The sequence below is a fragment of the Protopterus annectens genome, chromosome 16.part0, assembly GCF_019279795.1.
Source record: "Protopterus annectens isolate FY-2018-M chromosome 16.part0, PAN1.0, whole genome shotgun sequence".
NCBI lineage: Eukaryota > Metazoa > Chordata > Ceratodontiformes > Protopteridae > Protopterus > Protopterus annectens.
In genome coordinates this window covers 711,585,897-711,608,797 of record NC_056750.1, presented here as the reverse complement: position 1 = coordinate 711,608,797, position 22,901 = coordinate 711,585,897, and the positions used below count along the sequence as shown (strand labels likewise).

At 41.8% G+C, this 22,901-nt stretch overlaps 1 protein-coding gene across 13 annotated transcripts in view; it reads right to left on the bottom strand.

Annotated features, from left to right (window-relative positions):
* Positions 1 to 22,901, bottom strand: part of LOC122790995 (zinc finger protein 618-like) — a 2,638,133-nt gene that overhangs the window by 785,559 nt on the left and 1,829,673 nt on the right. For all 13 annotated transcript variants that reach the window (XM_044058728.1, XM_044058724.1, XM_044058727.1 and 10 more), the window contains one exon: positions 8,786 to 8,887. In XM_044058728.1, the coding sequence (XP_043914663.1) occupies positions 8,786 to 8,887 (102 nt within the window). The remainder of the gene's footprint in view (positions 1 to 8,785; positions 8,888 to 22,901) is intronic.

Genomic DNA, 22,901 nt, shown 5'->3' with positions numbered 1-22,901 from the left:
ATTTGGTGTTTACTGTTGTTTAGGAGGCTATATGAGGGGTCAGAGGTGAAAATTACAGTGGGTGAGTTCTCTGTAATAATTTCTGTTTGAGCAGAAGAACCAGGCAAGGGTGTCTCTTCTTTCTCCTTTGTTATTTGCATTATATTTAGAACCACTGTCAAAGAAAATAAAGGACTCAGGAATTCAAGGATAAAAATGGTATGGTAGTCAAGAAAAGCTGGCTCTGTTTGCAGATGATATTTTATACCTGATAACACAAGAAAAGGACATTCCAGTGTTGTGGAATATTTTGAGACAGCTTCAAATCTTTTCAGGATACAAAATGAATGAAGCTAAAACAAAAGCAACAGCAGTGAATTATGTACCCAGACATGATACACACACAGTATCCATACTTATGGGACATGATAAAGAGAGATACTACAGCGCTCATCTGCCATAAGATCTCCTTTAATAAAGTACTTTCAAGAAACTTAATATGTCTGCTTTTGTCCTGCTTAAGATTTCTTATGAAGGATTAATCTTCAGGACTGGCACAACCTTCTGTGTTCTTCATGATCTAATTTCCCAACCCAGCTTGGTCTACAGTTCAGCTCTGTTTTTCTACTTAGTACCTAGGAGTATGGATTAAAAAAGATTCTGGTGTGGCAGCTAAGGATATGTGGAAAGAGACTAAATAAAAGATAATAGAAAAACTGATAAGTTGGAAGCTCTGTTTTATGGATGGCAAGACACAAGCAGTTAAAAATATTTTTAGTCTCCTCAGTTTTATACACAGGTCAGGGACATTATTATTAACCAGAGGAGAGTTATGGATATCAATAACGAGATGAAGGATTTTATCTGTGAGGGGAAGATGGGAAGAGTCAAGTGGAATAAACTGATTCTTCCAACAGAACTAGGCTATCTGGAACTGCCCTGCTTGAAGGGGTATTTCAGAGCTACACATAGCTCCTATACCATAGCACAAGCAGAAACCTATAATTCAAAGTGGAAAGGGCTGATGATGAAACACGGAGCAAGCTCAAGAAACAAGGAGACTCTGGGATTTTGGATACAGACCCTTAAGGAGAATAACACTAATCATACAGAATATTATATTTATAAAGTAGCAGACAGTATTCTAAGAACTATGCTAACGTGGGACTAGAGAAATGAGATTCTGCGATACGGGTGCCTGCAATTAGGGTTACAGACAATAGGCAAGAAGGGCCTGAAATTTGATTGAAGAAAATTGGCAAAAGAACCAAGTTATTGGGAGCAAATAGAGAGGGAAAGGTAAAAGAATGGAAAGAGGCCAAGAATTTATTTGGACTGTAGGCTACAGACTGCCTTATCTATCAAGAACTGATATCAGAGTAAGGGCAAAGAGAAAAATAGGGTGTCCAAAGAGCAAGTCCAGCAGTGGTAGAGTTTTTAGTAGACTCTAGAACAGAAGCTGCTGTTAAAAAAAGGAATAATTAGTACAAAATATAAAATACTGCATGATAACTCATCAATCAGAGGTGATTAGAAAGGATGAGGAAGAGAGACTGGATAATTAATCCACAAAGAAACAATGAGGGATATATGCATAGGTTCATAGGTGTGTACTAGGCCAACGGCCCTGGAGCCTTTACAAGCCTAGCCCATAGAAGTGGCCTGGCATCGTGTCGTTGTTAGTTTCCGGTGCCTCTATCAAGTAGAGCAATTGGAGTGATCCCCGGGGTGAACTTTCTGCTTCCCATCCACTCATCAAGTTATCTCTTGAAAAGGGCCAGTGAAGTGCTCTGCTTGACATGTGGGGGAAAGTCTATTCCAGAGCATGAGCAGTCTCTGGGTTATGAACCTGTCCCTCCAGCATGTTCTGTTGATTGTGGTAATGAGGTTGAGGTCCCTGGAGTGTGTGGTGTGGAGGGATTGGGATTTCTTTAGCTGTAACATTTCTAACAGGGCTGGGTCAGACATGTCTCCTAAATATGCAAAAAGGTCTGGAAGACTTAGGATCTTTGCTTGGAAGTGTTTACATAGGTATTTTTATACCCCTTAGTAAACTCCAAAGAATTTTTCCAGAGGTAGACAGCAAATGTGGGAGGTGTGATTGAGAAGAAAGAGGTAATTGGGAACATATTGTCTGGGAGTTTAATGCGTTGGCAGACTTTAATAATTCCCTGCAGACTAACCTCTCAGAAATACTGGGTGAGCACACTAGTATGACTAAGGAAAATATTTTTTGAGCTATGATACAGAATCAGAATAGCCTAGACATAATAAGGCCTTGCTGAGTAATTACGGTGGCTTCCAAAAAGCAATTACTAGGAAATAGAAATCAAAGTCTAAACCAGTGATGTTGAACCTATGACACACGTGTCCAAGGTGACACATGCCATGACACGTCAGCGATCACCAACACCGGAGTTACCAAAGACACTTTTTGGATTCCTTGCTCATGTGAACTGCACTGAATTATTTTGTGCCAAGACCTTCTGACACACCAAACCCAGGGTTTACCATCACTGGTCTTAGCCAACTGTACTAGAAGTAGTGAATATAGTTTGCAGAAATAAAACAACTGTAAATGGGATCTTTAGAAAAGGGTAGGAGCAAATTACATAGAAAGAAAATGGAAACTCTGGGAACAATACATGCAGATGAGGAATGAGGTTTAAAAGAAGGCAGGATTTGAATGAGCTATGTAATGTTTGACTTACAGTGACATGATAGAAAAGTGAGGTATAAATGCTTGCAACTAAAATTATGTCAGTATGGTTTGTTTTCCTTTATATAAACACTTATGACAGAGGCAATCATATGATCATTTAATAAAGATGTTTCTTTAAAAAAAAAAGAGGTATGCCATTCTGGTCCCTGTAATATTGTAAAATGCAGGTTCCACATCTCGGCCTAAGTGGACGATTGGTTGGAGATGATGGACGTACAATATGACTGCACCATATCTGCCTCCAACTGGATCGTAATAGAAGGAGCACCAATGACAGCAGTAGGAGCAGGATGGTTGAAGGACTCATCAAGAGACAACAGGCAAGTCCTGCTTCGACTCAGCCGGAAAAGTCTCCAATTTGAGTTTCTTAAACTTCTACTATGACATAAAAGAGAAGTCGACTGTCAAGTACACAGACCCCATCTTACCTTAGGCAGGTATTTTAGCTTTCTGGTTTTCCAGACTAATTTTCAAGGAAGACAAGCATCTACACAGAATCTAAAGCACCTGACAGAAAAAACAATCCCTAAAATCATGTTCAGCACCCAGACAAAAACATTTTGTATAAGGATCTCTTAGGAATCTGCCTCCTACAACCACATTTCCCTTTCTTTGATGACATGTACAAAACATATGCAAGTGCAAAGCCATAAAGAGGAGGGTCCCCCAATAAGGATACTTATCTGCCCAATGCAAGAGAGAAAAATCAAATAGTTATGTTCTCCATTTTTTTCTAACTCTTTCTGAGTAGGTTCATAGGTAGGTACTAGGCTATCGGCCCAAGGGCCTACGTAAGCCTAGCCAACAAGGTTCTCTGGGCTTACGCCACCCAAGAAAGTTATTTTCCTGTGCCACTGTCAAGCACGCACAGAAGTGATCCCCGGGGTGTATTTCCTATTTCTCATCCACTTATCAAGATTTTTCTTGAAGAGTGCTAAGGAAGAACTTTGCTTGAGACAGATGGGTAGCCTGTTCCAGAGTATGGAAGTCTCTGGGACAGGAATCTATCCCTCCAGCATGTCCTGTTTATTGTGGTGACAAGGTTTAGGTTCCTAGAGCATGTAGCTCGGAGGGACTGGGATTTCTTTAGGTGTAGCATGTCCAACAGCTCTGGGTTTGACATAGCTTTATATGTTAGGCAGAGATCATCTCGGAGTAGGAGTTACGCTACAGAGTAAAGCTGGAGTTTTTTGAGGCGGTCAGTGTAGGGCATTTGTTTGAGGCCAGTAATCCTCTTTGTGAAGTACTTCTGTGGCCTTTCCAGCTGCTGCAGATGTCTTGTGAGGTACATTCCAAAAGGGGCGTTGTACTCTATAATGGGTCTAATGAGTATCGAGTAGAGGGGAACAATGACCTCTTTTTTCCTGGATAAGAACCCTTTTATGATGCGTGCCACGTAGAAGAACTTCCTGACTACTGTGGCGATGTGACTATCAAAGGAGAGACTACTGTCCACCTGGTTCTCAAGGTCTCTTATCACTCATTCGGTGTTAAGTAGATTGCTGCCTATGTGGTAGTTCATGGGTACATAGTTTTTACCAAAGGGGATGACACTGCACTTTTTGGCATTGAGCTTGAGGCCATGGCTCTGACACCAGGCATATGTCTCAGCGAGGCCCTTCTGTAGGATGTCCACATCATTTGGGGACATGACCATGGCTGCTAGTTTGCAGTCATCTGCGAACTTCATTAGCCAGAGGCCTTCTGTGTTAGCCTGTACTTCAGAGAAGTAGATAACAAACAGGAGAGGTCCCAGGATGGAACCCTGTGGTACTCCACTTGTCACTGCTTTGAGGTAAGATTTGGAGTCTGCAACTTTTACAGTATGGGTTCTGTCAGTGAGCCAGTTGGCAATCCATCTTGTGACGTAGGGATTTATACCTAGTTTAGTGAGTTTAGCTATAATTCCAGAATGGGGGATGGTTTTGAAAGCCTTGGCGAGGTCAAGATAGGCTGTGTGAACCACCTTACCCTTATCTATGGCTTTGGTGACTGCCTCAAAGTCGTCGATCAGGTTCAGGAGGCATGATCTGCCTTTCACAAACCCGAACTGGGTGGGATCCAGAGTTTGGAGGTTACCAATGTCTTTGTTTATGAGTTCCATGATGATACGTTCCATGGCCTTGCAGACCAGGCTCATCAGGCTAATAAGTCGATAGTTCCCGGGATCAGTGGTGGTTCCCCCTTTGTAGAGTGGGATAACTGTTGCTGTGCGTCATTCGGTGGGCACACAGCCTGATGCGAGGCTATTATTGAACATGGTGCTTAAGTAGGGAGTCGGTTCATTCTGAAGTTCATGTAAAACACAGCCTGGGATGTTGTCCGGTCCCATGGATGCTGTGTTTTTGGCTTTACAGAGTGCAGCTTTTACCTGCGTAGTTGTGATTACAGGGACTCTGCATTCTTCCTGTATAGATATGGGCCCTTTAGGGGGTAGGGGGGGGGGTAAACTTAGCACTGAACCTATCTGCCAGGATGTTGGCAATATCAGTTGGTTCTGTAATTTTTTTGCCGTTGTGCTGTAACTCAGAGCAGATCTGGGTGTTGCCATCGAGATTCTTGACATAGCTATAGAATGCTTTGTGGTTGTCTTCAGAATTAGTGGCGATTTTGTTTTTGTAGCTAGCTTTGGAGGATCTTATAAGGGATCTCAGTTTCTTACTGAGGCTGACCAGGGAGCTCCTCCATTCATGGCATTTTACTCTCTTTTGCAACAGTTTCTTCCTACTGTTGATGCTAAATTATTTGATTTGCCTTTAAATAAATCAGGACTGAAATATTAATTAATCCTTCAGCACTACGGTTGAAATCTAGATTTTTTTCTCCAAATACCTTTATTGAATTATCCCTTGTGACATAGGCAAATTTACATTCAAATAAAGTAATCAAATTATAGTAACAAACATTATACTTCACCTATACTGCTATATTTCATATAACCTAAGCAATATTACATAAATTATTCAGTGCCTGCCTTTTTTAATAAGCTGTTACTCTGCTGAGAACAGAATAAACTACCTCTTGACATCCAAAACATTAGATCCAAAACCCAATTCAGGAAGTCAGTAAAACTTCACTTACAGGAAAATAAACTATGTCTGTTCTGTCTTCCCCCGACTGACGTATCTCTAATTATCCTACTCTCTTATTCTTGCTTCTACTTCTGTGAAACCCTACCTACCTCATTATTTATCATTATACTCCTCTCTGCTTCTTTTCTGTAATTTATAAATTCTTTCTTACTTGATCATTTCTTCAACTATTCTCACCCAATCTTATTAGCCCTGGTTTTTGTTTTTAGCTTTTCTAAAGCTAAAGGTCTATCTGTATTATTTCTTGCTTCTCTCCACTGTATTCTCTTCATGCTACAATATTTATCCAAATTGCCATGAATATTAACTTTATTGCTTATGTCTATGTAAATTTTGTATTATTATACGCGAGATATTGAATGTTTTTCTGCGGAGCTTTTCTCCCAGGGCCACCACTGAAAAAGGACTTTGTCTCAGTTAGACTAACCCGGTTAACAAATGTCAAATAATAAAAATAATAATAATCTTTATTAAGCCATCACTTACTACATAGACAATCATACATTTATATAAATGAAAACAAACCATACCGACACAATCCTAGTCTGACACATTCTGACCTGCAAACATTATACATTACTTATAATTTACCCTATCTTCCTCTCTCAGACATAACATAGCTCATTTAAGTCCTGCCTCCTTTTAGACCATATTCCACCCTTGTATGTACTGTTCCCACAATTCTCATTTTTTATGTACTTTGCTCCTACCCTTTTCTAAATATCTTATTTCCAGTTGTTTTATGTCTGTTACTATATTCACTACTTCCAGTATAGTTGGTTTAGATTGTGATTTCCATTTTCTAGTAACTGCTTTTTTGACAGCCACCATTATTAGACACAGCAAGGCCTTACCATGTCTAGGCAATTCCGATTCTGTATCACAGCTCAGAAAAATCATCTCCCTTGTCAGACCAATCTGCCCACCCAGCATCTCTGACAGTGCATCCCACAGGGAATCCTTAAAGTCCAACTCCTCACCACACTTCCAGAAGATATGTTCCCAATTACCTCACTCTTCCCCTTCATACCTCCATCATTTACTATCTGCCTGAGGAAAACATTCTCTGGAGTCTACTTAGGGTATAAAAATATCTATGTAAACATTTCTAGGCAAAAATCCTAAATCTTCTAGATACTGTTGCATATTTGGGACACATACATATAGCCTCCCATTATTTCTTTGTGAATTGCTTATCCATTCTCTCTTCCAAATCCTTTCTAACATCCTCCGATTGATTCTTATAGTTATCACGCAATATTTTATATGCTGAAATCTAGATGTTTTAAACTTAAAAGGGACATCTGTGTTAATATTACAAGGGACAACCTCCCTGGCATGAAATCATATTTTAAATTTCAGTGTTTTGCAAAAATATTTACATTTTGTGCCATTTGTACCACAGATACCACATTAATAGGCTCAAACTTTAAACCTTTATTTAGCAATAAAATCTCATCCTAATATAACATATCCTGAGAAAGGTTAACAACTAAGTTATTTAAACAGTTCAAGTTACTGGTAGAATGTTCTAGAATTCTTTGTCCATACTTATTAGAAAGCTTGATTCCTCCCATCCACCTCCTCCAACTGCCCCTTCTAGCAAAGGGGTATTTGGGAGGTAACTTTGGTAGTTACATTACTAAGTTTTGTACAGTGTAAAACGTTATGCTGCTCATTGCCGAAAGCGCTGACTGCACACCATAACAGCTTCCTTGGGAGCAGCCGGCCCCCTTTGCCCCCCCTTAACTACTGAACTGCCAGAGGGAAGTAATAATACCTTTTAAAGCAAGGGGTAAGTACAGAAATGTGCTAGTACCTCTGATTTGCAATATGGTTAAACCTACATATTGTGGTTTCTACGTGTTCAATAAATGACAAGCTCCAAAACTACAGCAAATAAAAGTAACTCTATCATCTACAGCAGCACAAATAAGCTGCATATGTATACTTAAGGTAAGGGGATTGGTTTGCTCTCTATACTACTTTTCACAGGTAATATGTACTGTGTGTATAACAAAATACTTCACCTTAATCAGAGCCCTTCCACAGCTTGTTATCAAGTGCTGGTCAGCAGATAGGTTCACAGAAATCATTAAGCTTAACCGAAGCATATGACTGCTGTATTAGCAAAGGCAATTAAATAATCAACCACAGAGAGAGGGGTAAAAACTCAAGCTTGCTTAAAAGGGTCACCCATCTTTCAATAAAAAAAGTGTACATCTTTGGACATCAAAAATTCCACAACTTGCAAGATGTTTCTACTGTTATCCATTGCAAAAGAGTTGCTCTTACATTATTTTCAAAATTAGAGCTTACTGTTGCTGAATTTCAATTCATATTACAGTACATTGAAACATGTTAATAGTACAATTTCAAATTTTGGAACATCTGCCATTTTTACTATTTTTTCAGATGGCACAGCTGTCAAAATCAGGATTTGCCTTAAAAAACAGGAACAAGCAGTTACTACTACTTCAAGGTCCTGCAGCAGTCAACTACTGATATAAGATGGATCTGTTACTTGGGATCATACCTCTTAACTGTCTAGAATATTGCAGAATGTTTTGATTCATACCTCTCATCAGATCCTCTTAAAAATGTGAGGTTTTCTGGTGAATAATTGAGGATTGAAGTCATTAAATGACAGGCATTTGAGATTCAGACTTCATACCCTTCAGAAAAATACTTAATATAAAACCTGCTTTGCTCACAACCAAGTTTAAAAGAGCAAAATTTAAAATCTGCTCCTGATTTTGGCACTTTGCCCCCCCAACCCCTTACATTATTTTTGATTTTGTCCAGAGAATTTGTGCAATAACAGGTTGAACAGTATGCCTGGGATGCAGAATAAATACTAATGCAGAATGTATCCAGATACAGAAATACTGAAAAAAAAACTCAGCATAGCAGTACCAGTCATGCAGTCACAGAAACGTCAACTCAAGATATTAGTCTGCAAAGTTCACCATATGAAGCAGAATATAAATACCTCGTTTCCGTACAAGTAGTTCTTTCGTCCCACCTGCTGAGTCAGACTTCTCTTCTCGTTCTGGAGTTGATCCAACTGTATCATATCGTATTGTTCCTTTTCCTAAAAATTTAATAAATATGTAAGCAAACAAAAAACCACCTCATATCTATACATCACATTTAGCCTAGTGGTTCATATTTCTTCTGAAGTAAAACCGTTAGACGTTTAATGAACCCAAGAGCAGAAGAAAATAACACTTCATTGGGCAAAAAAAAAAAAAAAAGAGAGAGACCATATACAATAATATACGTACAATGATAAGGTAAACTGTTTCATAACAAAAACATTTACCAGTCTGAACATATAGTTGTAGCTGTGGTTGTCTGCAGAGGCTGTTAGTCTTAAAGGGACTTCAGAAACTGAATGAGAAATAATTTGGCTTTTAAGCAAACACAACAGCCTGCCCAATAAACAGACTTTGCCATTACTTTTCATTACATTACCTATGGGAACTGTAAAAACGGGCTTTTGAAACACTGAGGGCTAACAGCAGCAGAGGGCTTTTTAAAACCTAGCCATGTATCCCAAAATCTCTGACAAGTTCTGGTACTCTAAACAAGGGCTTGGGAAAAGTACAGTTTTGTACCTACCATAAATGTAGATGTTAGAGCGCTCATACTGCTGCAGTCATTACAGATGGGTTATCCTGCCGTCAGGCGGGTCCTCGGTCGGCCGAATTCCAAAGTCTAGGTCTGGCGTTGGTTGTCGTCGCTTCTTCCCTGACGTCAGTGGGACAGGGGTACAAAAGAGGCAGCCGACGCCATTTTCTTCAGTTTTTCTTGCCCTCAGATGTCAGGTGCCCCCAGAAGGAAGGCAAAACATAATGTTATGCAAACATGCAATATAGAAAAATCAAAAAACAGTAGTTGCAAGCAAATACACCATAAAAGAATACCCCAAATAGGTTGTATGATAAGGTGTTTGTCATAAGGCCTGTCCTAAGAGGGGACGGAGGGGGGGGTAACCTGGACTCCAGCTGTATGAGCACTCGAACATCTACATTTATGGTAGGTACAAAACTGTACTATGTTCATCGTGCATACAGCTGCAGTCATTACAGATGGGAAGAATCCCAAAGCTAAGTAAGGGTGGTAGGCACTAAGTGGAACTAGGAGGAGCAAGGATGCCCTGCAAGACTGCTGTGGCAAAACCCGCTCTAGATTTAGAGTATAGTGGAAGGTGATAGTGCTTGGAGAAAGTGTGCACTGAACTCCAAGTGGCTGCTTCCAAAATGTCCTTGGTAGGGACCCCGCCGAGGAAAGCTGCAGAGGTAGCTGTGGCCCTGGTGGAGTGGGATCTGATGCATGCAGGCACAGTTTTTCCATGGAATGAGTAACAAAAGCGTATGCAGTGAGCTATCCATTTTGAAATTGTCTGTTTGGAAATAGCCTTTCCTTGAGTACCTGTAGCATAGGACACAAAGAGTTGCTCGGATTTCCTGAATGGCTTTGTTCTGTCCAAATAATAATGAAGTTGTCTGTGAATGTCCAAGGAATGTAGTAGTCTTTCCCCTCTGTTTTGTGGATTTGGATAAAAGGTAGATAAGTGAATAGTCTGATTCAAAGCTACACTGGATACCACCTTTGGCATAAAGGTAGGGTTGGTTCATAAGGAAACTCTGTCCTGATGGAAAATGATGAATGGTTGCACAGCCATGAGGGCCTGTAGCTCCGAAACCCTGTGTGCTGAGGTGATAGCCAGAAGAAAGGCTGTTTTCCATAACAAGTATTGTAGTTCTGTTGAAGAAGCTGGCTCAAAGGGGGGAAGGGTCAGCTTTTCCAATACGAAGTTGAGGTCCCAAGCAGGGACTGGTGGTTTCCTTGGGGGTTTTATATTTTTTGCCCCTCTGAGTAACTGCCTTAAGAGAGGATGTGAAAATAAAGGAGGATCTGTGTTGTATTGTGCAGAAATGGCTGAAGCATGGATCTTGATGGAGGAGAAGGAAAGTCCACTATTTAACATCTCAGCTAGGTAGTGTAAAATTTGAGGTATATTTATTACCCAAGGATTCTGGCCCTTTTCTTGATTCCAGTCACAAAATCGTTTCCATTTGGCGGAGTAGGCTTTTCTAGTAGAAGGTCTTCTGGCCTCCAAGATGACATCCTGCACCTCCTTGGAGAGGAGAGTCTGTTGGGAAATTAAGGAATTCTCCATGCAGCTAGATTTAGGGTTTTGAGCTGGCTGTGAAGGGTTTTGTAGTTGTGCTGTGACAGCAGAAGAGGGACTAGAGGTAGGATCCATGGCGGGGAATGTGTCAGGCTCCTCAGGAGCGGATACCAGTGTTGTCTTGGCCAGTCTGGAGCAATGAGAATCATTTGCGGCCTCTCTGCTCTGGCTTTTAATAGAACTTTGGTCAGTAGAGGAAGAGGCGGGAAGGCATAAACTGTCAATGTTGTCCAATTGAAAGAGAGTGCGTCCACTTTCCAGGCCTGTGGATGATAGGTCCTTGAACAAAATTTTTTTCAACTGGTAATTTCTGTGGGTAGCAAATAGATCTATGTCTGGCTGTCCCCATGCCTGAGTTATCTTTGTAAAAACTTGAGGATGCAACTTCCATTCGTGTGGATCTGTCATATTTCTGCTTAGGTTGTCTGCCAATGTGTTTTCCTTCCCTGGCAGGAATTGTGCCTGTAGTTGAATTTGCAATTCCAGTGCTGTGTTCCATAGGGTCATGGCTTGCCTGCACAGGGGGTATGAATGAGTTCCCCCCTGTTTGTTTATGTACCACATCACTGTGGTGTTGTCTGTCCTTATCAATAACTGGCCTGGATGCAGTAGGTCTCTGAAGGTCATAAGAGCATTTTGCACGGCTAGCATCTCCTTTTGGTTGATGTGTAGGTGCTTCTCTTTTTGGGACCATTTTCCCTGAATGCACTGATCTGCCATGTGTGCTCCCCAGGCGTAGTCTGAGGCGTCTGTTGTGATGATTTGAGTTGCTTGAGGTACACAGAAAGGGAGACCTGTGTTTCTTTGGCATGCTTGAGCCCACCACAAAAATTCCTTTTGAAGGCATGGAATGAGTGGTATAATTGTTTCCAAGCTGTGGCTGTGTTGAGACCAAAACTTCTTTAGGTACCATTGAAGTTTCCTCATATGCAGCTTTGCACATGGGATTAGTAGGATGCAAAATGCCATGAATCCCAGAGCCTGCAGGACTTTCCTTGCAGTTAGCCTGGTGAAAGTTGCCATGTTGCTGAAGTATTGAGACAGTTGCCCTTGTTTGTCTGGCATGAGGTAGGTCATCTGGATGGTTGTATTCAAGCTGGCACCCATGAAAATTATTTGTTGAAAAGGTATTAGTTTTGATTTCTTTTTGTTGACTGTGTATCCCCGGACGTTTAACAGTTTTATTACAAAAGCCAGATGCTGCAATAGTATGTCCTTGCTGTCCGCTTGGATCAGGCAGTCGTCCAGATATGGGTAGATTTGTATTCCTTGTAGTCTGCAGAAGGCGATTACTGATGCCAGGCATTTCGTAAACACTCTGGGCGCAGTAGAAAAGCCAAAGGGCAATGCAGAGAATTGGTAATGGGTTGAACCTGCAAGAAATCTGAGGTATCTTCTGCAATCTTGTCTGATAGGGACATGCAGGTATGCCTCCTTGAGGTCCAATGTTACCAGCCAAGACTCCTTGCCCAGCATGGGAAGAAGCTGCTGTAATGTGAGCATCTTGAATTTTGGCATCTGTAGATATGTGTTTAGGATGGATAGGTCTAAGATAGGTCTCTAATCGTTGTCTTTCCATGGTACCAGGAATAGTCTGGAATAAAAACCTTGACCTTGTTCTTTTGCAGGTACCTCTTGAATCGCTTTCATGTCCATGAGAGCGGAAATTTGTCTTTGCGCCTCTGCCCTTTGATTTTGTGACAGGTTTGGCATGCCTCTCATTTTTGGAAGGGTGTGAAAGTGGAACCTGTAGCCTCTGTCTATAATGTCCAGAATCCATTTGTCTTTTGTAACATTATCCCAATTTTTTGAGAATAATGCCAGTTTTCCGCCCAAAGGTGCTGCCATTAAAGCTTTTCTTGGCAGGTATAGGGGGAAGTCATTGTGTCTGTTTTCTAAATGACTATGATCTATCTTCCCCACCTCTTGGGGTTGGTGCTTGCCACTGTCTTGCTCTGTAAGATCCTTGAGGTTGCCCTCTACCCCTTGGGCGTCTGTATCTGCCCCTTTGAGGTCTGTCCGTGGCTGGAAAGGACCAATTTTTTGAAGTCCAGTTTCTGCTGAAACGTGGAGGTTGTACCTGCAGGAAATCTTTCACTGTTTGCATTGATTTTGCTTTTTCCTCCATTTTCTTTAGTACCTCCTCAGCTTTAACACTAAACAATACATCTTTTTGAAGTGGTGCATCTAATAATTTTGCTTTGACATGATCTGGTAAGGTTTGCTCTTTGAGCCAAGCATGTCTATGTATAACAGACCCCGTAACAGCAGCTCTACATGAGGCCTCTAAAGCATCAAAACCACACTGCAAGGTATGTTTACCCACTTGCTCTGCACCATGCAACAAATCCTGCAACTCTTTCAAATCTGGTTGTTCTGGTTGTGTCATTTTGCTTTTCAACTGAGATAGCAAAAACTGTTGGTACTTTAACATATGGAATTGACAGTTTAATGCCCTCATGGTTAAAGTGGCCGAGGTATACTCCTTTTTCCCCCACCTTTCTAATGCTCTGGAATCTCTCTCTGAAGGTAATGGGTTTTTAGCAGTGGAGGCCTTAATTCCCTTGGGACCCTGTGAAATAGTTTCTGGGTCAGCAGTATGGCTTTTATATAGGAACTGGTGAGAATCAGGAACCCGGTAATACCTGTCTGGTTTAGCAGGAGCTGGAGGTGGGGAATCTGGATTAAGGCTGGCTTCTGTGTACACATCATCCAAAATATCTAAAACAGGAGGGATAGCCAGGGGCCTGTGCTGGGGGAGCAGTAGAAATTCCCTGAGCCTTTTCTTGGAATCTGAGTAATCTTGGCCTTCCCAGTGAAAGTGTTCCCTCAATGTATGCAGGGTTTCCCCAAAAGAGTAGTCCTCAGGGGGGAGACCGTGGGAATAGACGCCTCATCAGAGTCTTCGAAAGGGGAATAGGTGTAATCCTGGTCCTCAGAGTGTTCTGAGGTAATAGAAGCTTGATCTGAGGAAGGGTAGTCTTCCTCTAATCTGGGTCTTTTGTCAGAGGGGGGTTGAGAACCCCTGATAAGAGTAATCAAATCCTCATCTATTTTAAGCATCTGCTTTTTAGGCATGGGGCCTTGAGAGGAGGTCTGAGGACCCTGTTTTTTTGGTTTTCATGGCTGCTTTAGATTTACTGAAAGATTTAATAGAGAAGGTGGAAGGCCTGAAGACGCCTTCAGAAATGGCAGGCCTGTCTAAATTCTGAGTTTCCCCGCCAAGAGTGGCGTCGGTATTTGCAGTTGGAATGGGGACCGAGGAGCCTGCGACCTCAGGTACTGAAGTCACCGGTAATGTAGTTTCATCGGTACTCAGGGGCTGGGTAGGCGCCTTGCTGAGAACCGGAGAACCGGTAGTCGGCCAAAGCGTGGTCTCAGTAGTCGGTGCGGACCTTGGATGTCGGTCCTTATCTTTGCGTCTTTTGCTCAAAACTAGAGTCGGAGTATCCGACGACATGATATAATTATTTTTTTTGCCAAAATAATGAAGGGCGAACTCCGCCCGTCCCTTAATAGTGCGCTTGTTGAATCTAGCACAAAAACGGCAGGCCGAGACGTCGTGGTCTGGGCCGAAGCAAGGTATACAGAAAGAGTGGAAATCCTTATGCAGTATTTGCTTCCCACATGAAATGCAATTATTAACTTTGTCTGACATCGGTCTGAGGCAAGAAAAGTTTCCCCAACGGGGTACTTAGCTTTAAAGAAGACTTCAGCTGAAATACTTTCGTAAATCTCAGGAGCTGGCCGACTGGCACTTGCGAACTGCTTCTGCTTCGGGCACCGCGCGGCAAGAAAGACTGAAAAAAATGGAGTTGGCTGCCTCTTTTGTACCCCTGCCGCACTGACGTCAGGGAAGAAGCGACGACAACCGACGCCGGACCTAGATTTTGGAATTCGGCCGACCGAGGACCCGCCGGACGGCAGGATAACCCATCTGTAATGACTGCAGCTGTATGCACGATGAACATCATAACATTTTATAAGCAGGATACTGGAAAAAGGATCATTTATACCCTGACTGCATCCAATAAAGATATAGGTGCCAAACCAGTGGTGAATTTTTAGTTCATCATCTAGTTATTCAAGTTACACTTGAATTGGGACATTGAGAAACTCTTCTTCACATGGATGGGGAGCCTGTTCCAAAAAAGGTTAGTCTCTGGGATACATAACAGGTTTTCTAGCACGTCCTATTTATATGACAGGCAAGGTTTAAGTCTTTAGAATGAATAATTCTGGTGCTGTTTGTTTTGTAGATATGCAGGAGGTACATCAGAGAGAGGTCCAACAATGCGTTGTATATCTCTCCCTTCAGCCTGTAAGAAACAGAACACAGGGATAGGCTTTGAGGTGGTCTGCAAAGGACATGCTATTCATACCCTGTACTGTAAGTGATGAACCACTGTGAACATTCCAATTGTTGAGTGTGCCTGGTTAGGTATACACTAAATGGGGCAATGCACTCAGTGATACGTCTGATAAACTATCCCAGAACTGATCAATGAGGTACTCAGCTGGTTACTGGCCACTATGTGTAGGTGGACTCCCTAACTCTAACTTCCTGGGTCCTCTTTGCCAGCTGGCTGGCCACTGGGTGACACGACAAATTGTACCTAACCTCTCGAGTTAGTCAAGAATGCCTGAGTGGGGTATTGTGTCAGATGCCTTGGCCAGGTTAAGGTGTGAACCGTTTTGCTCTTTTCCACTGCTTTGGTAACCCTCTCAAATAAGTCCACCAGGTTGAGCAAGTATGACCTACCTACGATGAAACCAAACTGAGATGGGTCCAGTGTCCGAAGCCTTTCCTACGTCATTGTTAATTTCCATGATAATCCTTTCCATTTCTTTGCATAAGAGACTAGGGAGACTTATGGGCCTGTAGTTTTCACGGTCCATAGATGGCTCACATTTTTGCAGAGGGATGACTCTTGCCATTCTCCATTCATGAGGCAAAGAGCCTGTTTAGAGGCTGTAGATGTAGTGATTCCACATGGCCTGATAGGTCTTGCTTCATGCTACTTAAAAGGCAGTCTGGGATATCATTGAGACCCACTGATACAATGTTCTTAGCCTTAGAGTATTTAGGACCTGTAGCATAGTGATAAATGAGGGTAGTACATTTGATGGTACTTCCTGAGGGAAGGCTGTAGGGATGGGCAAAGGGACAGCTGAACTTGTCTACCCATAGGTTTGATATATCTGCTGGCTCAGCGTAGATGGCTCCATTGCAGTGAGTTCAGCATACAACGATGTATTGCTTTTGAGGGTGCAGGCAGCTTTTGGCTGTCTTTACCTTAGGAGGCCAGATTTACCACAAATTTGCCTTTGGTAGACTATTTGTCCACTGAGTCGTTTGTTTAGTTTGATGAGACTGCTTTTATCCTTCTGGTTGCTACACCACCTAATTTTTGCCACAGTTTTCCTTCTTCTGTTATACAGCCTATTAATGATATGATTCCACCAGGGTGTCTTGTTTTGTTGAGTTAGTTCTCTACTTATTCCTGGTAGGTACAGCTACCTGTATGAAGCTATTAACAAGCTTACATATGCCTTCTGTGAACAATTACATATATACTGTAAATAGCTCCACTGACCAGCACAATAAAGGTTGTCCTCCACAAGTCTTCCAATGGTAATCCAAAAATTAGGACCCACGAGTCACAGGCAAAGAAGTTTTTAATACACCAAACATAAAAACAAAAACGGGCAAACAGATTTAGCGTGCTTTCGTCTCGTATCCCAAGACTTCCTCAGAATCAACAGTAACTCAATTTGCTCCAATTTAAATACTAGTTGCGGCTAGCAACAAATCGTCATAGCAACATGTTGTCATAGTAATGCAGTTAATAAGTATATTTTCTTATATAATCATTCATTCGTCAACAAACATGTACTTTGATGTGTATCTTAGGAAAGTTCATGTTACTTGTTCAATTACTGAGAAGGCATAGTATAAAACAATGTGTGTGTATATGGATGTTAAAAAATGTATGAATAAATATATTATATATTATATATATATATATATATATATATAATACATATTTGTACATATAAAAATGAACAATAAAATATAAATAGTGATAAAAACCATATAAAATATATATATTTGTATGTATATGTATGTATGCATATGTTAAAAATAGTAATAATTATAAATGAGTATAATACTAATAATATTAATGATATTATTTTAGTATACGTAATCATATGTAGAAATGTATATTGTAAATATATGTATGGAGTATGATAACATAAATAATATAAAAATATAAAAAAACTACTTGGATATTATAAATACAGAGCATAAAACTACACAACCTTCAAATATAAAAATAAAAATGAAAATAAAATTCAAATTAATACAGTCACTTGGGGTTCAATGCCAATAATTTCAAGGCAGGTTTTAAAGAAATATGATCATTCATGCCCAAATAGGAGCATGAGTCTAATCTAATCTGCCATATCATCTCTTGATATTCTAAAAACGTCTCCCAATCACCACCCCTCTCTCTGTTTCACCTCTTCTAGTACCCAAAATTTAATATTCATGTTTTTACATTTTAGTGTGTGCCTATAAAGTGCATTGTTTTCATTCTGTTTTTAATATCTCTAATGTGTTCATAGATACAAGTTCTTAAATTCCTTTCAGTTTTCCCCACATAATAGGCCCAACAATTTTTACAATATGCTAAATAGACCACTCCTTTTGTGTAACAACTGGAGTAACTATAAAGTACAGTTTTGTACCTACCATAAATGTAGATGTTCGAAGATCCACATTGCTGCAGTCCTAACACTTGGGTAGTCCGCTGTCCCAGTCGGCCCGAATACCAAAGTATAAGGCTGACGTCGGTCAAGGCGCATTAGTCTGACGTCAGGACGTCAGGGTACAAATGCGCATGACCGACGTCATATCCTCAGTCTTTTCTTGCCCCAGATGTCAGAAGACCCTAAAAAGATAAGGCCAAAACCAAAAAACACCAAACACTCCTGTACCAAATATATGTACAATATATACAAATTTACAAAGTACAACCCCACCCACACAACCACCCCTAAACACAGAGGGAAGGAGGGAGGTAAATTGGACTGCAGCAATGTGGATCTTGAACATCTACATTTATGGTAGGTACAAAACTGTACTATGTTCTTCATCCCACATTGCTGCAGTCCTAACACTTGGGTAGAATCCCAAAGCAGAGGTAAGGGAGGCTGGCAAATCATAAAGAAGCTGGAGCTGTCAACATGCCCTGCAAAATAGCCGTGGCAAAACCAGCCCTAGATTTAGAGTAGAGAGGAAGGTGGTAATGCTTAGAGAAAGTATGCACTGAACTCCAAGTAGCTGCCTCCAAAATATCCTTAGTTGCCACCCCTTAGAAATGCAGTTGAAGTGGCAGTAGCCCTAGTGGAATGAGGCCTAATCCCAGCTGGAATCTCCTTGCCATGATGGGAATAACAAAATGCAATGCAAAACCCAATCCACTTAGAAATAGTTTGTTTTGACACAGGCTTGCCCTGAGAACTCAAAGCAAAAGAAACAAACAACTGCTGAGACTGCCTAAAATCCTTAGTCCTGCTTAAATAATAACGCAACTGCCTGTGTACATCTAAAGTGTGCAAAATCTTTTCCCCTTATTTTGGGGATCTGCATAAAAAGTAGGCAAATGAATAGTTTGGTTTAAAGCCACACTAGAGACCACCTTAGGCATAAAGGAAGGATTAGTACGTAATGATACCCTATCCTTATGGAAAATCAAAAAGGCTCAACCGCCATAAGGGCCTGCAATTCAGAAACCCTTCTTGCAGAAGTAATGGCCAACAAAAAGCAGTCTTCCATGACAAGTATTTCAATTCAGCAGTAGCGCAGGCTCAAAAGGTTGTAGAGTAAGTTTCTCCAACACAAAATTGAGGTCCCAAGCAGGAGTAGGAGCTCTCGGGGGTCTTATATTCTTTGCCCCTCTAAGAAATTGCTTGAACAAAGGATGAGAAAACAATGGTGGGTCACAATCATAGTGAGCTGAAATTGCTGCAGCATGAATCTTAATGGAAGAGAAAGACAAACCTTTGTCCAATAACTCAGTAAGATATTGAAGAGCCACACTCAAATTAGGCTCAGAAACCTCCAAATCCTTTGCTGCACTCCAAAATAAAAATCTCTTCCATTTTTCTGCGTACACTTTCCTTGTACTAGGTCTTCTGGCTTCCATAATCACATTCAAAACTTGTTGAGGAAGTTGAGACCTACTGTGGTTCAAAACAGAATATGCCAGGCTGTTAGATGAAGAGAGTGAAGCTTGACATTGAGTAGATGACCATCCCTCTGAGACAATAGGTGTGGAATCAAAGGTAAAGGCCATGGAGGCTTCCTTACCAGACTCCTCAGTAATGGGTACCAGTGTTGCCGAGGCCAATCTGGAGCTATTAAAATCATCCTTGGCTAGTCTTGTCTGACCTTTAGGAGTACCTTTGGGAGGAGAGGCAGAGGTGGAAAGGCATACACATGAAGATTTTTCCAACTGAAAGAAAGAGCATCCACTTTCCAAGCTGTGTGATGAATCCTTTTCGTGCAAAACTTTGGCAGCTGGTGGTTTAACGGAGAAGCGAACAGATCTATGTCTGGAGTTCCCCATGACACTGTCAATTTCCGAAATACATGAAGATCCAGTTTCCACTCGTGGGGATCCAGGATTTGCCTGCTTAACACATCTGCTAAGGAGTTCTGTGCTCCCGGCAGAAACCTTGCCTGAAGATTTAGTTGCAAGCTGAGTGCAGTCTCCCACAAAATCATTGCTTGCCTGCATAGAGGATAAGAATGTGTTCCCCCTTGTTTGTTGATGTACCACATGACAGTTGTGTTGTCTGTTAGAATCAACACCTGCCCTGGAAGAAGTAACTCCTTGAAAGCCATTAATGCAAACTGGACTGCTAACATCTCCTTCATGTTGATATGTAGATGCTGTAGTCTGGCAGGCCACTTGTCTTGTATCCACTTTCCATTCAGATGAGCTCCCCAAGCTATGTCTGAGGCATCTGTCGTTAGAATCTGACTCGCCTCTGGCGGGTCACAGAGAGTCCCTTGTTTAGGTGACATTCCTGAGCCCACCACAAAAATTCCTTTTGAATGCAAGGTATTATTTGAATGACAGTGTCCAAATCCTGGCAGTGCTGTGTCCATACATTTTGAGATACCATTGTAGCTTCCTCATATGCAGTTTGGCATTGGGAAGCACCAGAATACAAGATGCCATGAACCCTAAGGCTTGAAGGACTGTCCTTGCAGTCAGCCCGGACTGAAGAGATAGTTGATGAAAGTAAAGGGAAAGATTCTTTTGTTTGTCCGGGGTTAAAAAGGCCATCTGGGTTGCTGTATTCAGTCTCACACCCAGAAAGCACATGTCTTGAGAGGGTACTAGACTGGACTTTATTTCGTTCACAGAATACCCTAGGCATCTTAGCACTGCTATCACATATTCCAAATGCTGAAACAGGTCTTCCTTTTCTTGAGCCAGAATCAGGCAGTCGTCCAAGTAAGGATAGATTTGTATTCCTTTTAGCCTGAAGTAAGCTATCACTGGAGCCAGAACTTTTGTGAATACTCTGGGTGCAGTAGATAAGCCAAAGGGCAATGCAGAGAACTGATAATGGGAATTCCCAGCTCGAAAACGCAGATACTTCCTGCAACTTAGTCTGATAGGCACATGAAGGTAAGCCTCCTTGAGATCTAAAGTTACCATCCAGTGATCTTTTCCCAGCAGAGGTAAAAGCTGTTGTAACGTCAACATTTTGAACTTGGGAATGTCCAGATAAGTGTTGAGGATAGATAAATCCAAAATTGGTCTCCACGTGTTCCCCTTTTTTGGTACTAGGAATAGGCGAGAATAAAATCCTAGGCCTCTTTCTGGCACAGGAACCGGCTGAATGGCCCCTATTTGGAGTAACAGAGAAATTTGCTTGTGAGCCTCTTTTCTTTGTAGAGGAAGAATGTCTGGCATGCCTTTGAAAGGAGGCAAGGTATGGAAATAAAACCTGTAACCGTGGTGAATGATATCCAATACCCATCTGTCTTGGGTAATTAAACTCCAATTTTCTTTGAAAAGTGCCAGCCTTCCTCCCAAAGGTGCTGCCAGACGAGAAGGTTCTGGCAGCTGAAAAGGCAGGTCATTGGGTCTGTTTACGAAAGGACTGACCCCTGCCCTCACCAGAAGACTGAGCAGGTGAACTCCCTGTTCTAGGCCTAAAAGAACCTTGAGCTCTGCCCCTACCACGTCTAGACCTACCCCTAGACTGGGAATCATAAGAAGGATATGTCCACCCCTTAGTAGGCCAACTTCTACTAAACTTCGGAGGCTGAACCTGCAAAAAATCTTTGACAGTCTGCATAGACTTAGCCTTGTCCTCCATTTTCTTTAAAACTGCTTCCACAGGCGAACCAAACAACACATCAGATTGTAACGGAGCATCTAAAATCCTTGTCTTAACATGCTCAGCCAAATTCTGATCCCTCAGCCAGGCGTGCCTGCGAAGAACAGAACCAGTGGCAGCCACCCTCGAAGAGGCCTGTACAGCATCAAAACCACATTGCAAAGAATGCTTACCCACCTGTTCAGAAACATGAACTAAATCCTGCAACTCTTTACACTCAATACCTTCCGCCAGAGCATCCACCTTAGACTTCAATTGTGAAAGGAGATAATTTTGGTATTTTAACATGTGGAACTGGCAATTCAAAGCCCTCATGGCTAAAGTGGAAGAAGTATACACCTTCTTTCCCCATCTATCCAAAGCCCTTGCCTCTTTATCAGGAGGAACAGGATTTTTAACAACAGAAGCCTTAACACCTTTAGGCCCCTGAGAAACAGTTTCTGGGTCTGCCCTAGGACTCTTAAAAAGATACTTATGAGCTTCAGGCACCCTATAATACCTATCCGGTTTAACTGGGGCAGGAGGCAAAGAATCAGGGTTCAGGAAGCCTCTGCAAAACATCTTCCACCACATCCAGAACAGGAGGTATAGCCAAAGGCCTATGCTGGGGTAGAAACAAAATTCCCTAAGCCTTTTCCTGGAATCAGAGAAATCTTGACCTTCCCATTTAAAATGCTCCCTCATGGAATGAAGAGTCTCTGAAAAGAAAAATCCTCAGGAGGAGAAGCAAGGGGTAGAATCATCTACATCAGAATCAGAATAAGGAGGATACTCCTGCAAGTCTTCAGCCGAAGACTCAGAAGCCTCCGAACACTGCTCAAAACTCTCAAGCTCAGGTTCCACCCTAGGCCTCTTATCAGGAGGGGGCATAGAACCTCTAATCATAGTAATCAAATCTTCTGCCATTTTAAGCATATGTTTCTTAGGCAGAGACCCTGAAGAACTAGGAGAAACACCCACTGAAGTTAAACCTGGCCTGCCTCTCGAAGAAGCCTTGGAAACAGAAGGGGAGGGCCTAACCACCTTAGGAAGGGAGGGAAGAACAGCTACCCGAGAAGCCCCCTCAGCCTGGCCTACCTCCTGAGAGGACACATCTTGTAACAGTAAAGTCTCTCCCTAAGACTCCAAAGAAACTTCTGGCAGAAACTCCGGCTCCACCGAGCCCTCTAAAGAACCGACGTCCGGGACAGACGGTTCTTCCAACCTAGGCTTTGCTGCTTTGTCCTTGCGCTTTTAGACGAAGGCGTCGGAGCATCCGACGGCATTTTATAATTACAACGCTTCCCAAAAACTAACCTGGCACAGTCTAATCTTCTCTTTATAGTGCGTTTGTTAAATCTAGCACAAGAGCGACATCCAACAACGTCGTGCTCAGGCCCTAAGCAAGGTATACACAAGGTATGGTAATCCCTATGAGGTATCTGTTTCCCACAAGAAATACAGTTATTCACTTTTTCTGACATCCGGTTAAATACTGAGG